The sequence below is a fragment of the Pezoporus occidentalis genome, unplaced genomic scaffold, assembly GCF_034315485.1.
Source record: "Pezoporus occidentalis ecotype Australia unplaced genomic scaffold, CSIRO_AGI_Poc_V1 ctg14, whole genome shotgun sequence".
In the NCBI taxonomy this organism is placed as follows: Eukaryota; Metazoa; Chordata; class Aves; order Psittaciformes; family Psittacidae; genus Pezoporus; species Pezoporus occidentalis.
The window spans coordinates 5,758,521-5,775,360 of NW_026913209.1; the positions used below are offsets into that span (position 1 = coordinate 5,758,521).

General features: G+C 40.1%; 1 protein-coding gene across 1 annotated transcript in view; it reads left to right on the plus strand.

The window, feature by feature from the left end:
• Nucleotides 1–16,840, plus strand: part of CPED1 (cadherin like and PC-esterase domain containing 1) — a 160,011-nt gene that overhangs the window by 126,857 nt on the left and 16,314 nt on the right. The window contains exon 19 of the mRNA XM_062609662.1: nt 7,600–7,736. Within this exon, the coding sequence (XP_062465646.1) occupies nt 7,600–7,736 (137 nt within the window). The remainder of the gene's footprint in view (nt 1–7,599; nt 7,737–16,840) is intronic.

A 16,840-nucleotide genomic window follows, 5' to 3' on the forward strand; every position in this document is an offset into this window, starting at 1 on the left:
GGGAACTGCCTGAATGCATCACTTCATGTGAAACAGATGCATATATTAATTTTGTGTTATATGAACAGAATGCACAAAGGAGAAATTGTTGTGTATTATAATCACGAAGCAAATTGTCAATAATAAGAAGCACAACCCATCTTATGCTACTATATCAGGACATAAAGTTTCTGACTAGAAAACCCTAACCAAATCCACAACAGAGTCCTTCTTGGGCAGATAAACTATTTCTCCTGATACATAACATGTTTCTTTTGAATAATGCATCTAGCTAAGTAAAGCTGAATATAAAATATTCTTTTGCAGCCTTATTGTGAATAATATGGACAATTAAAATGGAAACAAACTTCAGGAGAAGTAGTCTCAAAGGGCGAGTATATTAAACAGGGAAGAATAATTTGTGCTTATAAAGCAAAGATTGCCAAGAGGTATCTAATGAGCCTAGAACTGGGGTTTGCAGTATCTGGTAACAAGTGGCTGTATAGTTTTAATGTACTTCACAACTTCCAACTGGAACTGGAAAGCATGGGGTTTTTGTGGAAAATCATTCCAAATTTGTAACAGCCAAGTGAGATCCCAATCCTGGCAGTGAGCATTTTCCTAACACATGTGGGAGCAATTGTAAATTCTCAGCTAAAGCAGCAACATCTCTTTTACTTAAATAAATGTTCAGAGAAGCCAAGCAATGTCATTTCCTCTCAGAAGAAAGCTCAAAACTTCTGCAGAAGTAAGGCAGTGTCATATACTGATCTTATGCCAGGGAACAGGTTAGTTGTATAGGGGTGCTGAGCTATTACCACTGCAAAATGTAGCTGTGCTGGCAAAAACTTGTATTTGTGCCCACAGAGGCTGAGGCACAGCAGCAGAGATAGAGATGAAGCTCTGCTTCCTCTGACATTAATGGTAAGATTAATGGTAAGACAGCAGTCTGCTTTGCAGTTCAGTACAACCAGGATTTCAAGCCTCATTTCTAGTCCTTTGATGCAGCACATAGACAGTAGTTCAGGGAACTGGCTTCCTCCTGTCTTAGTCACCATGGCACTATTGTTTTCAGGAAGCTCAGTATCTTGTCAAATATGCACTTAATTTACACCATATCTCTCTCTCTTTTTGACTATTCCACATGGGAAAGTTCTCTCCATCTTGTTCAGATGATGGAATGAAATTATGATTCTTGTAGCTATTAAAAACCTTTTTCCTTCAGAAAATTCCCTTTGATTCAACGGAACTTGAGTCAGGTTATCACAGGAACATTAGCTCTCTGTTCAGTATTGCTGTATTATCAATAATACGTAAGTCAGGAAGCATCAACTGTGTGTTTGGCTCCTCAGAGAGAGATAATTGGTAGATACCACAAGAACCCCAAGCTGTACTAAACCCCTGCAGGTGAATCATGCTGCTGCACTCTGGAAATCTGTTTTGCAGGTAATTACAAAATATGGTAAGAGATCACAGATTCACTTTGCTGCTGTGACATGCGTGTTTTAGTTGTATCCCACTTTCCACACTTACTGCATATCCAGTTTAACATAATTCTGCGTGAGCTCTCTCTTTGTGTTCAACAGCTATCTGGATTGGGGTCCAGCAGAGACATAAACTGATATTCAAGCGAGTGTCTCCTTTAGTTACAAGGAGTAAATTTCAATTTGAACATACGACTGTAGGCCTAAGGCCATTTACTCTGTAGCAACAAAATTGTCCTTTAAATGTAATTTCAGTTTTGTTTTTCATGAGGGCAGCTAAAAGCTAAAGAAAAAGAAATCTACAGCACATTCATGGAGAAAACATTTTTCAAAGTCTTAGTGTGCCAAATAGACATCAAATATAAAATTAAACTAGTCATAAATCATGAAACTATCTTTAGCATTAGTTTTGGTTGAGTATTTAAAATCTGAGTTGTCAGTTTAGAATATAATTTTTCCTTTTATATGAATAATTGTTTAGCACTATTGGAAAACTTTGATTTTGCTCTTGAAAGCATAAGATGTGTATTAGTGGCTATGTCAGTGGGAAAGGTTGAATAAAAACAAAAGAGGCTGAAAGGAGAAACAAAACTATCTTTATTGGTTAAAACTTTTAACTTTGGACTAATATATTTTAAAACAAGATAAACAGTCCAATAAATTATTTTAAGAGTATATTTCTTTTCATGCCTTTTTAAGAGAGCGTTTTTTGGAAGTACTGGCAATATTTAATCTCATATGTTGAGGAGAAGATTTATACATGAGATGATAAATTGCTCTGATGAGCCAAAAATCCAGTTTACTTTCACTCTTCCTGTGGAAAACTCACATTTACAGGTTTCCATAAAATTTTGCTTTTATCTGTGTTTAATTTGTGAATAAACTAACAGCAGCTCTCTCCTGCTCTCTTTCACTGAATTGTAAGTAAACTTTCCCTGGCCTGGTAGGGGCAATTACCAGAGCACCACAAAATTGATTGAAGTGGTTCTGAAAGCCACTTTGCATGCTGCTGCCTGATATAAATGGAGGAGAAGAAGGTTATAATTTCAATAGAAAATAAGCTTAATTTCCAAACTGATATTGTTTGCAATATTTCTTCTTCTTTTATATATGAGATTCATTTCATCTTTCAACACAATCTTATTTTTAAAGGTTAAGAATACATTGACTAACTGTTGTGAAGTTACTATAGGAAAAGTTCATAATGATTGGATAAAAAATGCATAAATTTACACACAATTAAAAAAAATCTATATAAATATAAAACCTGCAACTATTCTGTTAGCAGTAAATGTCAGTGCTTCCTATAAACTTGAGTTTATCTCCATATATACTTGTTCTATATTTTTTTTTACATTTCCCACTAACCTTTAGCGTATGCCAAAAACTGGCATATTTTTTTCTTAGTGTACCTAGAGAGCTATTCAATATAAACCAAAGTATTTGAAAGTTGTTTTTCAAAAGGCACTTATCATTTTCAGTTGCCAAAGTTGAAACTTTTATTGTTCAAATGTTTCAGCTTCTCAATATTCATTTTATATAGTTGTACTTTTCTAGTCTATTACCTAAAACCAGATCAGCTCATAAATGTATGGATGTTAAGAAAATTCAGTAAAATGAGGGATCTCAGATGTTGTAGACATTGCCAGAACTTTTATGTATTTGGCTTAAAAGAAAAATTACAATGTCAGGGAAAGAACTGCCCAGTTTTCATATAATTTTAAATATAAACCACTGCTGAAAACAACATTCAGCTCATTTCTGAAGAACTTTACAGTAGTCTGAGTCCAGACCTTAAACCAACCAACTATTCTGTCCATGCTCTGATACTGAAAAGGCACAAAACAGTAAAAGATACTTGCATACTATTACTGTTTGTCCTGAGGCCTTGCACTTTTCAGTCTCTTCATACGACTGCTATGGAGCTGGGAATGACCCTTTAGTCACGAGTTGCAAAGGAGGCGCAGAGGGAGCTAAGGGCAAGATCCACAAGTGGAGATAGAAATCTTACAGGATCAAAGCGTGCCTTATCCCAGTGGTGGCCAGGAGGCCACAACCTCTTCTCCCACAAAAAAATTGCTAGGTTACAGTGGTGTTATTTTCCTGTCCTAATGAATTCTGAAGTTTGAAGTGGTCCTCAGCTGGTAAGAACATTGGGGAACATTGTCCTTAAGGACAAACAACTAGGTGATTAGAACACAGGCAATGCAAGTTTGACACTCCTCTGGGCAAGGAGCTCTGGGCAGCTCCATCTCCCTTACCTACCGTCATGGTCCTGAGAGTCCCTCCTTCCGCTTCTTCAATGTTGAACTGGGCTGTTTGCCTGGCAGCAGCCTTCAGGAAGCACGCACACCTGTGAGAACCAGGGGAGCTGGTTTATGTTCACTGCCACACAGGGTAGTGAAGTCAGTGTTTAGGTTCAGTCTGCCGTTATTTGCTCCATGTTGTCTGCATGTGTAGCTGAGAGTGGGGTGAGCATGTTCTGCATAGAACAAAAGCTACACAGCAGATAAGGCTGGTTATACTCCCATATAGAAGCATAGAATAGTTAGGGTCGGAAAGGACCTAAGATCATGTAGTTCCAACCCCCCTTCCATGAGCAGGGACACCTCACACTAAACCATCTCACCCAAGGCTCTGTCCAACCTGGTCTTGAACACCGCCAGGGATGGAGCATTCACAACTTCCTTGGGCAACCCATTCCAGTGCCTCACCACCCTTAGAGTAAAGAATTTCTTCCTTATATCCAATCTAAACTTCCCCTGTTTAAGTTTTAACCCGTTACCTCTTGTCCTGTCACTACAGTCTCTACTGAAGAGTCCCTCCCCAGCACCCTTTTAGGCCCCCTTCAGATATTAGAAGGCTGCTATGAGGTCTCCATGCAGCCTTCTCTTCTCCAGGCTGAACAGCCCCAACTTTCTCAGCTTGTCTTAATATGGGAGGTGCTCCAGTCCCCTGATCATCCTTGTGGCCCTTCTCTGGACTTGTTCCAACAGTTCCATGTCCTTTTTATGTTGAGGACACCAGAACTGCACACAATACTCCAAGTGAGATCTCACAAGAGCAGAGTAGAGGGGCAGGATCACCTCCTTTGACCTGCTGGTCACACTCCTTTTGATGCAGCCCAGGATACGGTTGGCTTTCTGGGCCGCAAGTGCACACTGAAGCCGGCTCATGTTCATTTTCTCATCAACCAACACCCCCAAGTCCTTCTCTGTAGGGCTGCTCTGAATCTCTTCTCTGCCCAACCTGTAGCTGTGCCTGGTATTGCTCCGACCCAGGTGTAGGACCTTGCACTTGGCATGGTTAAACTTCATGAGGTTGGCATCAGCCCACCTCACAAGCGTGTCAAGGTCCCTCTGGATGGCATTCCTTCCCTCCGGCGTATCAACTGAACCACACAGCTTGGTGTCATCTGCAAACTTGCTGAGGGCTCACTCAATCCCACTGTCCATGTCAGCGACAAAGATGTTGAACAAGACCGGTCCCAACACCGATCCCTGAGGGACACCACTCGTTACTGGTCTCCAGCTGGACATTGAGCCATTGACCACAACTCTTTGTGTGTGGCCATCCCGCCAGTTCTTTATCCACTGAGTGGTCCATCCATCAAATTGATGTCTCTCCAATTCAGAGACAAGGATGTCGTGTGGGACAGTGTTGAACGCTTTGCACAAGTCCAGGTAGATGACATCAACTGTTCTACCCCTGTCCCTCAGTTCTGTAGTCCCATCATAGAAGGCCACCAAACTGGTCAGGCAGGATTTCCCCTTAGTGAAGCCATGCTGGCTGTCACCAAGCACCTTGTTGATTTTCATGTGCCTTAGCATGCCTTCCAGGAGAATCTGCTCCAAGATTTTGCCAGGCAGAGTGGTGAGACTGACTGGTCTGTAATTCCCTAAGTCATCCATTTTTCCCCTCTTGAAAATGGGGGTTATATTTCCCTTTTTCCAGTTGTTGTGAACTTCACCTGACTGCCATGATTTTTCAGATATGCTGGACAGTGGCTTAGCAACTTCATTTGCCAGCTCCTTCTGGACCCATGGATGGATTTCATCAGGTCCCATGGACTTGTGCACAAATATCTGAAATATATATATGGAATATATATATATATGGGTTATTTTCCTGTAGCATTGTGGGATATATTCTGCCCTTAGGTGTGCCAGTTCTTGATGTTTTTATTTAGATGGACTTCTTTATCTGCTGAGACAACTCACTCTACCACCTACCAAAACATACTCACATGGGGCTTGTGCTTGCCACAAACGCAGGCTTGCCTCCCTGGAAGTTCCCTTGCTCCCAGATTAGCCGCTGACTCCCCCAAGGCCACTAGGATCCGCAGGGTTGCTTCACTCTGCTTCCCACTCTGTCCCAGACTTGATAAGGCACAAGTTGATAGGCACTTATAGCCTAGGTTTTTTGCTGTGGCTTCTTGTGTAGCAGCAATGTATCACACACAGCAAAGCTCACCCATTTGCCTGGGGAGCTGCTGTCTGGTAGCAGTGATGGTCACAAACTCTAAGGCCAGGACTACTCTGCAAACGTTTGCTTTTAGAGCTGTTTGATGAGCTGCAGTGAGAAACTTGGCTGTGCTAGGGAGGCCTAATAGCATTGACACAGGGACTCTGCAGTCTTCCTTGTGTAATGCCTTTAATCAGAGTGAAAGCAGGTTTTGCTGACAGAGCTACATAGGCGCCTGGAGATATTGTTAGGAAGGTGCACTTGTATGTGCTAGAAAAAAGTGTTCCTTGTGTTGATTTGAAAATAAAAGGCAACTCAAAAGTTTTCTGTCTTCCTTCAGAAGTTAAATCCCTCAGACTTCCAGTAGGATTTTGTAAATTAATAGCTTTAGAAAACTAACATAACAAAACCAGTCAAATCAAGAGATGCCTAAACCCCACTGACTTCTGGTAATTCCACTTTATGCTCTGTCCTGGGTTCAGCAGTAGCAGTCATTTCTCTCCTCCTTGGTAGCTGGTGCAGTGCTGTGTTTTGACTTTCAGCCTGGGAACAGAGCTGATAGCGATGTTTTGGTTTGGCCAAGGACTTTGTGAGCCTCATGCTCTGCCAGGGAGGAGGGGAAGCCAGGAGGAAGCAGAGACAGGACACCTGACCCAAACTGACCAAAGAGGTATTCCATACCACAGCACGTCATGCCCAGGATGTAACGGGGAGTGAGCCGGAAGGGCTGGGAGTCTGCAGGGTTGGAGGAGGCATCGGTCGGAGCTTGGTTGGGCTGGGGGGGGCGGGTTATCGGTCAGCTGGTGATGAGGTGTTGTATTCTCTTCCCTTGTTATTTCCTTTATCATTATTATTATTGGTGGTAGCAGTAGTGTTGTGTGTTATACCTTAGTTACTAAACTGTTCTTATCTCAACCTGTGGGAGTTGCATTCTTTCGATTCTCCTCTCCGTCCCTCCAGGAGTAGGGGGAGGGCAAGAAGGAGGGGAGTGAGTGAACAAGTTGCCTGACTGGGTTTAAACCACGACATGCTCCTAATCTGAAAAGTGATTTTTGAAAATAGGAAAATCAGGCTCTAATAAATCACATAGGTTATTCACCTGACCTTACTTTCACCTTCTGAAATGTATATGTGTAGTCTGGGACAGTCCCCTGAATTCTCACAAATCAAAGAAATCAGTATTTTTGAGGGAACGTCATTGTCTCTCTTGTTTCATTTTTCTCTCAAGGGGCTATCAAAGTCTAGCTTCAACCAACAACCCAACTTTTAGATGTTTAATTGTAGATGAGAATGAATCTTGTCTTTAGGGCCTTCTGAATATGGATATTTTCTTTTTTGCCTTCAGTCTCCTCAACCCCTTTCCCTTTCTCATACCCCTTCTGTGGAGAAAGGACAAGCTGCTACGAGAAAGGCAACATGAACTGAGAAATGAACCCACGAGTAACTGTCAAATTTGAGCCTTCGCAGCTCTTTCAGGGAAAGGGAAACCTCCCACACTAGCTAAATGAACAGGGCATAACACAGAGGAAGGAAAGTCTCTTCAAAGGGTCGGGGGCATTTAATTTAGGGAAAACTCCCATGACAACATACTCAAAAATATCTTGCTTGCTGTATAATAAAGCCATTCACAAAAATGCAGAGGAGGTGTTGACATCCTGTTTCTGTTTTCCAGGGCAGTGGATTGTCCCTTGCCTCAGCTGCTCTGACAACAGGACCTGTGACTGGAGAGAAATAACGTGGCAGCCCCATGGTTGCCAATATGGTGTGCTAGCGAAGCCTGAGCTCCAGCGCTGCGTGGAGGGCAGAAGGGTATGTGACAGATTTTACATTTTAATTTGGTATTATTTAGTGTCCAGAAGCTTTAAAACCACTGTTATGATTGATGTGTAAGAAAATCCCTTTTTATTATAAATGGAAAATGGTACTGATGGAAAATCCACAGGATCAAAAAACAACCATTATCTATAGTTAAGACTCTTATGCAGACACAGTTTTCTGCCACCATTTCGCATAGGACCTTAGGTCACACCAGTGGAGCTTCAAGACCTAAGGTGTACACGGTTACCGGTTAGACCTGTAGTGAGTATGTAAGGACTGTAAATGGAGGATGGCTTTGCACTGTTGTCACAGTTTGTGTCACACTTGACGTGCAAGTTGGGTTTCTTCTGCTGCATACCTAATGCATGGCATTGCTTGTGCACACTAATCTTACCAAGTCTTCTTGCACATTCTTTTCTTGTAGTGAAGCTTCTAAGGTGATTGCTTGGAAATACAAGGTCTCCTTAATAAGCATGCTATGACTGTAAAACTGTTGAAACAGAACTCTGATCTGAGGCTCAGGTACCTTACTGAGGATACAAGTATCCAGAAAGTAAGTAATTAATTATTATAAAGATTTTTATAACTTATTGTCTAGGTAAGAAAATGGTATCTAAAAGTGGCATTTTTATAAAATCTGAGAGCATGTCCATATAGACAAATGCAAAAATAAGTCTTCAATTAACATATCCTCCTTCTTTTCTGGTAAATTCTTTTCTTGCACAAAGTCCTGCATTGCCATTTGGTTTTATTTCTGCCTGTGGTTTTCTCCATTACCATAGAGCTGTGGGCTTCTCCTAACATATTTTTCTAAAAAAAAAATAGGTTTATATGACAGAGGAGATGCTTGATCTGCTCCTTGTGTACAAAGCAACCACTTATGGATTGACCACAGCAACAAATATAGAAGAATTTGATAGCTTTGCTTTGGTTTTAATTTCCCTAGATGTCAGGCTGCTTCAATAGGCAATCACCCTTTGGTCAGGCAATTGAAGGATAGCAGAAGAGCAATACACCACTGTAGAAGCAGATTGGCAGTGTGTTGCAGGGAGGATTTTGCTGACATTCCCACTTCCTGAGTCTGACCGCTCACGCTCACCAGTGTGAAAACCAGAACAGTGTTTTTAAGGGTCCATTGAAACTAAGTATATTAAATGCATGTTTGTAAGCTTAATTTCTTGATTCAGATTCCAATTTCTAAGGTCACTGATCTAGTCTAGTGTCAGATGAGATCCAGATCCTATGTGACCTATATTAACAGAAAAATCTTCTTAAAACTTATTGCACTTGTTTTCCTTTCTCCATCTTTTGCAAAATCTTCCATCATTTTCTGATGTTCTGGTTTTGGCTGGGATAGAGTTAAATTTCTTCCTAGAACTTTCTAACCTTCCTAAACTTTCTAAACTTCACTGCTCTGTAGAAATCTGATGAATTTCTCCGGTTACCTTTGCACAGATGTCCATTTAACTCAATTATTCTTTTAAAGTCATCGCTCTAAAGCATGTTTCTCTTTTGGTATATTTTCCCTACATCTTTCCCTCTGGTGTAATTTCAGTTATCGTTTTGCAGTGGTTTTAACTTTGTGTGGCAGTTTTCAATGGGATTTTTGCTTCTGTCACCAAATAAATGTAGAGCCTGGAGCAACAACCTCATGTCAGTAGAGCTTAAGAACTAAGAGAGAATTTGTTTATGCCTAAGTCAGATGAGTAAAAATGGTCCTCTGCTTGGGTGATAAGGTCCTGATTCTGCCTGTGATTAAGGCAAACTTTAGAATTACTTTACACAGCCTAAGCTATGTAGTAGAGAAAGTATTTTCAGGTGCTCACTGAAAGACTTTTGCCTGTCAGTTGTTTTGAATGTATGATATATGTTTAAGCAAACTGGTCTTTGATAAGGGAGCTGTTGAGTGGACATCAAGATATAATTCTTGTGAACAAATAAATTTTTATTACACAAGAGATTTTGTTAACCATCTAGAAATATTTATATTTCTTAATTTGTGATATTAGTTTCTAACCATTGTATACCTTGTCTTTAAGCCCTACGGAGATCACTGATTTCTCAAACTAATAACATCACAGTTTCCATGATAAAACAAGCAGAAAGTTTCAATGTAAACGAATTGCAAAAAAAAACCCACTCACAAATTCTCAACTGAAGTGAAGAAGACTGAGATGATCTAGAATGAATGCTGTTTTACTTATATTGTCATTTGCTAAAGTTAGCTGAGAGCAACAGAACTCTCCCATGTGTCCACTTCCCAAAATGGGCTCAACTAACCTGTGAGCTTCTGTATTCTGGGTTTGTTTAGTATGGCACCATATTTTGAATATTCAACTTGTGTAACTGGTCTCTGGAGTTCAAAATTCTTTACAAAGGAGACATCTATATGATCTACGTCTGAATTCTTGCTCAAAGTCTATTCTGAATGAAGACAGTAAAACCTCCACATAATTGCCAATCCTTCCTCAGAAAAGCAGAAACATATATGTCTGTAGTATCTTTGAGTCAAATGACATCATACATTCCATCAGAACACTAACAGCCTTCTATGATGACTGAATTTCACTAGTGAGTACCTTCATAAAAAAATCAGGGTCCTGCAAGATTTCACCAGGAATCACAGGTAAAGCAAGTAGTGATATTTGAAATTCACTAGGCTGAAGTCTCTGTGGTTTTGTCCTGGAAAAAAAAAAAAATAATTTAGCTTCAGGATTTTGGTCTTACAGTTAAAAACATCATGGTAAGATATTATAAGCAACATAAGTATCTGTGATTATTTTATTTTAAATAGCAGGTGTTAATCTGTATGTCACTGTCAAATTCCGACTATGATAACAGCAGGCAGCTTTCTTGTGCTTCCTTATTAGATTTTTATTAAAATAGAAAAGGAAAGAAAAAAAGAGGCAAAAAGAAAAAAAAAACCAGCTTGCTTGAGCCTGCTTGTCTTTCTGCTTTCAAAGAAATGCAGTACATGTAGGATCAACTGTATCTTTAAGTTCAGTCTTTCTGTTTTTCTCATGTTACAACAGTAAAACGTAGCATTCAAATATGTCTGTTGCTCATTAATTTCTTCTATGCATTTGTCAAATTTTCTTAAATATGCTTATGGTCATAGAATCATAGAATAGTTAGGGTTGGAAAGGACCTTAAGATTATCTAGTTCCAACCCCACTGCCATGGGCAGGGACACCTCCCACTAGACCATGCCACCCAAGGACACCCAACAGAGCACTTCTTTCCTATCTGCATCATAAATAAGACCACAAAAATGCTGTCTAATTTGTTTTCTAGCTCCAGGCTGCTTTCAAGTCTAATATTAAAATTTATATGTTTTTCAGATCTTATCTCCAAAATTATCATCCTCTTTATAACAGAAATTCGTTTTCCCTGGCTATGACTTCCAATTGATTTCACATCATCATTAACTGCTATTTTAGTTTGTGTGCATATAAAACTGCGTTTGAGCTAAGTTGTTTCTGTGTGTTGTGGTTTAACCATCGGGCAGCCAAACACCATTCAGCCATTCACTCATTCCACCCCAGTGGGATGTGGGAGAGAATCAGAAAAATAATAAAATTCCTTTTTAAAATTGAGATAAAGAACTCAGCACCATGCCAGCTGCTAGGAAGTAAATTAATTCTGTCCCAGCTGAAACCAGGACACTATTTCACAAAAACATAAGACCACCTGTAGTGAAATAGTAACACCCAGATTGGTGGAGACATGACAAAGGATATACATCCATGAAAGCAGTTTATGAGGCCCTACTTTGCTTTATGATGTGTTGTCAAGACTAGTCAGTCATATGTTTGCATTTTAGACACAGCAAACAGGAAAATTGTCAAGTATTGAGGCTAAGGTGATTCTGGCTAAGTAGATTTTCATTTTCTACTGCTGGTATCTGGTCTTTTCCATTTTTAACTAAGGGTAATGAGATGCATGCTGTGTTGTTCTTAGGGAACTCCATGTGTATGTCCTAATTGAATTAAAGAAATTGGCAATCATAATAAAAATATCTGTATTATATTGTCTCAGCAAAATCCTCTGTAATTGTGGTTAATGAGTTTTTGCTGTAATATTTATGTAATTCTATTAAGATATAATAATTTTTTTATATAAGAACTTTAAAAATTGGGTCAGGAAAAAGGGGTTCTAGCAGGTAATTATTTATCTAATTAGCAGCGTATAGAAAGCTGGCTTCAATAGCAGGGAGAATATATATTTTGCTTATCACTGAGAAATACTACTCAGAGTTTAGTCTTATAATAAAGTACCATTGAGTCATGTGTAATTAAGAACAGGAAATATGAAAAGGCAATATTTGCTGAAGTACTTAAAATTCAGCTGTTAAAACAGGAATTTTAACTTCTAATTTCTTAATAATATTTTAGGGTTAAGTAGTGTTTTGGACTTACAGGTGTTTAAATTTCCTAAGTGTGGTTAATTTATAATGATAGGTCTGGTTAAGAAGTGAATTCCACTATGCTTACACAATCTTTTAAAGCCTTTAAGCTATAATGGAATTTTTCACACAAAACATTTGCAACACTGAAAACGTCTGTCTGTGTGCAAGTGTTGTTCTTTGGTAAAATTATAACTTGATGTATGTCTGATGCTTTAGTCATCCTGCAGACAAATGCCCCATCAACCTGAGCAGTACATGACTAAGCTTTGTGCCAGACGGTAAAGAGAATGAGATATGACATATTCAACACACCCGAGTCATTATTTTGCTCATTATTGTTACACAGCTAAATGCAGAATCTTCTCTAGAGCCCTTTGTTCAAAACATATTAAATACCACATGGCACACACAGCTACAGGAAGTTTATGCAACCATATAGAAATAAATGTGGCCATAGCTACCACACATTCAATTACACTGAATAATTATTCTAATTTATTGAAGCTCTTGGGTTAGTTGAAGGATCTAAGTTTTCTTCCTGAGGCTAATCACCACTTATTTTAGCCTTTGAGTCTTCCAAGCATTTTCTGAAAATGAAGCTGACTTGTAGAAGACGGACTTTGATAGATACTTTGGTAGATGCTTTCTTATGTCCTAAACAACAAAATGTGCTTGGTCAGTTCTACAGAAGGGCAGTTTGAAAAGCAGGGGGGATTACCTACAAATATCCTCTTTTCCACCTCATTTTTTTAGGGGGAAGAAAAAGAAGGATTTGTTTATTTTTCCAAGAATTGCATGTCTGTCTTACGGCATTTTTCAACAAATAGAAAGAAGCAGACTGCTGGATGTAGTCAAGGTCTTAAGGAATGGATGATCTGAGTGTGCAGACTTGCTGGTGATGTACCATCTTGGGGTGCATTGGATTACAAGTAATGCACACCTACCTTTCTACCTTCTTTAGACCTGTGACAGAGAATTCCCTCAAAATCCCAGACTCCAGAATGTGATTGGTGATACTCTCCTATGACAACTGAAAACAGACTTCAGAACTCTCCATCAGAGCTAGAGGGCAGAGACCATAGGTTTCACATACTGCAGTCCTAGTTTTAATTTGACGTATCTTTCAACAGTGCTGTTATTTCACTGTGAAAGGCATAGCTGGAATTAAATGGATTTGCTTGATTCCAGTGATACAGTCCCAGTATGGCTTAAACCTATTTGAACAAAGACTTACTGACTGAAATCTAACATGGCTGCAACAATTGACTGACATCTTTGAGCGTGACCTACAATTTTGATATGGATTTCTGTGCAATCACAAGTCCACTTTGCCTCATTTCTCTCTTCCCCACTTACTTGTCTTGAGTATTCTCTTATCAGGGCTGTTCCTGTGTGTTCAGGTTAATTTCCCTAGTGAAATAATCTGTATTCCTCACCAATGTGATGTTGCCATCTATCACATTCCTGACTCATCCTGCTCAGCCGCACCTACTTCTAGGAATAAGTATACATTCTCAGATGGACACTCAGGCACTCAAATGATAATAGCTGTCTGATCTAGTTTCCTGACCTCCTGCTTTACCTCCTCATAACAAGCTCACTTTAAGAGTGAAAATGAAGATGTTCTGAGACTCAGAGCTTACTCCTTCAAAGATGGGCTGTGTGAGGTCTCATCAGTCTTGTGATAATACTTGAAGAAGTATGTGTGGGCCCTAACAGTTATCTGTTTCCTGCAGTTATACTGACTGCTCTAAAGGAACCTGCTCTGACTCCTTTCACCCCCTTCATGTTCTCAGAATATCAGGACAACAACAATAGGACTATTCTAAGCCCCACCTGATATTTTCATGATGCCCAGCATCATGGCACCTACAGTCTAGATCTGCCACTTTAGGATGTGATCATAGCTAAGTTGTCTCTCCTGGAACTGTTTTTCTAAATGGTTGCACATAGTGACTTCTCATCTGCAGACCTGACCATCTAGGTATCCCAGGGCAGACTTGAAAACTCATTCATAGATCCATTGCTTATGTGTTTGGGCTGTGCAGATGCAGAAATTATAAAGCCCTACAGCACCAAAGTATTTAATAGTGTAAATTGAGTGTGTGTTGAAAGAGGGTTGTTTTGCTCTAATTTAAACATAATGAGAAAAATGGGAAAGAGACTGATGAATCAATCTCAGTCTTTGATGCTCTGCAATGTCTGAGACTTTGAAAATATTGAGTGTGACGCTTCATACTTAAATTGCTAGAGAATGCACAGTGTTGGCAAAACAAAACATCTGTGCATCATGTTCATTGGTCTTGGCCGTGATTCTTCTTTTTTCCCATGAAGGGTATCCTGTTATTTGAAATCTGTAGTAGATGAGATTAGACCAAATACAGTTAGAAGGAGAAAAGTATCTATCAGAATCTTAGTCATGGTAGAATGAAGAGTGAGATAAAAATGCCACATCTGCCAAATCAGTGCAATTAATAGCTGAAATGCTCCTTTGCAAAATCCTTATGTGCAATGATGATAACAAAATGGTATCATATGTTACTACAAGTCGAAGGGAAACAATTGAGCATGTTCTACCAACTGCTTTATGTGTATGAACTAGTAGAGCCTGTTTGTTATTCTGCTAATGCTGTGTTGTGTTATTACAGCAATGTTCTCACCCACATATTGCAAGTTAATGATATCCTTGCCTGCTAATATCTGAGAACTGCTTTTAAAATAGGTATACATTTAGATAATACAGTGATGGAATTACAAAATGGAGATTAAAAAGACATGGATATAGACAGACTGGAGAGATTAAGAGATTTTGCAAGTTAAAATAATTGTTTAAAACCTCAAGTTAACCTACTTTATAATTAGAACATATCATAACCGTGGACTATCTTCTTAATTGTAAACAATTGTGTGCATGTTCACATCTGTCAGAGAGGGAAAGAGTGAATATCCAACCAGTCCTTCCAAGGGTCCAAGGATCTCTGGCTTCTGTGAGTCATGTTGCGCTCGGTTTAAAAAGGTTTCATCTGAAATAACGGGAAAGATCTGGAAATCCCCTTGCGTGTAAGAGAAGTGCTTGTGCAACACAAGCATGAACAGCAGCTGTTTAAGAATTTACTTTGTGAAGCAGCTTTGATAGGTCCAGGACAGGAGGTAAAAGAACCTCTATGTGCCCAGTGCTTGTTTTAATTTGTTTGCTTTTCTGCAGCCCACAATGAGCAAGGCTTGGGAAGTTCAAGCCATTGTCATGCTGTCCTGGGTTCAGCAGTAGCACTCATTTTTCCCCTTCTTGGTAGCTGGTGCAGTGCAGTGTTTTGACTTTCAGCTTGGGAACAGAGCTGATAGTGATGTTTAGGTTTGGCCAAGGACTTTGTGAGCCTCATGCTCTGCCAGGGAGGAGGGGAGGCCAGGAGGAAGCAGAGACAGGACACCTGACCCAAACTGACCAAAGAGGTATTCCATACCACAGCACGTCATGCCCAGGAGGTAACTGGGAGTGAGCCGGAAGGGCTGGGAGACTGCAGGGTTGGAGGAGGTATCGGTCGGAGCTTGGTCGGGCTGGGGGGGGGCGAGTTATCGGTCGGCTGGTGGTGAGATGATGTATTCTCTTCCCTTGTTATTTCCTTTATCATTATTATCATTGGTGGTAGCAGTAGTGATTTGTGTTATACCTTAGTTACTAAACTGTTCTTATCTCAACCCGTGGGAGTTGCATTCTTTTCGATTCTCCTCTCCGTCCCTCCGAGAGCAGGGGGAGGGCAAGAAAAGGGGGGGAAGTGAGCGAACGAATTACCTGACTGGGTTTAAACCACGACAGTTCTTTTTGGCGCCCAACGTGGGGCACGAAGGGTTGAGATAAGAACAGATCTGACTGGATTGATAGTCACTCGTCACAATGCTGATTTATTGGCTCTCAAGGTTGTTCCTCTTGATCTCACAGTTTCAGTATATGATATCTTACGTCCATCCGGTACTTGCTGTATTAGTGTTTTTCAAGTGTGGGGCTTGGGCTAAGGTTTTTATCCCATTGTACTTTATGGTAATGACTTGTAATACAATAGAATCATTGATCATGAAACTGATCTGGCTTATGTTCCCAGTGTGGTCACCACCTTTATACTTTGGGAGGTATATGATGGAGGTGCTTAGCAATTACACATCTTTTTTCTCCTTCTCAGGTGCTCAACCTGGGAAGGAGACATCCTTTTACCCTCCTAGTCGTCCCCCCAGACCATTTACATTTGAGAGTTTTGAATTTTTTGAATGGCCTTTTAATGCTGTTGAGACTTGTTTGCTGATGGTGATGGGAATCACCATGCTAACACGCATACAGAGTGTGTTTTACCCACTACTGATTTCAAGAGTTAAGCAGATTCAGGTTTGGGTCTTGTCTGGGGTCAAACGACGATGTAGGAGGACCGAGAGATTTTCCCTGAGGCTGGACAGCCATGAGTGGCAGGGTGTGTGGGATAGTATGGGCAAGTATCTAGGTCAGTGGGCCCCTCCAGTACTTTGGAATTTCACTACCGAACAACTGCAAAATCCAGAAGAATTAGTAAAACACTTAAATGAGGTGTGTGGTCATTCTGGCCATACCAGAGATGGACAAATCACGGCAACGTGCTGGGGCTTGGCCTATGCTTACAGGGCCTTGTTCAACACTATCCAGCACCTTCAAAAGGAAAAGAAT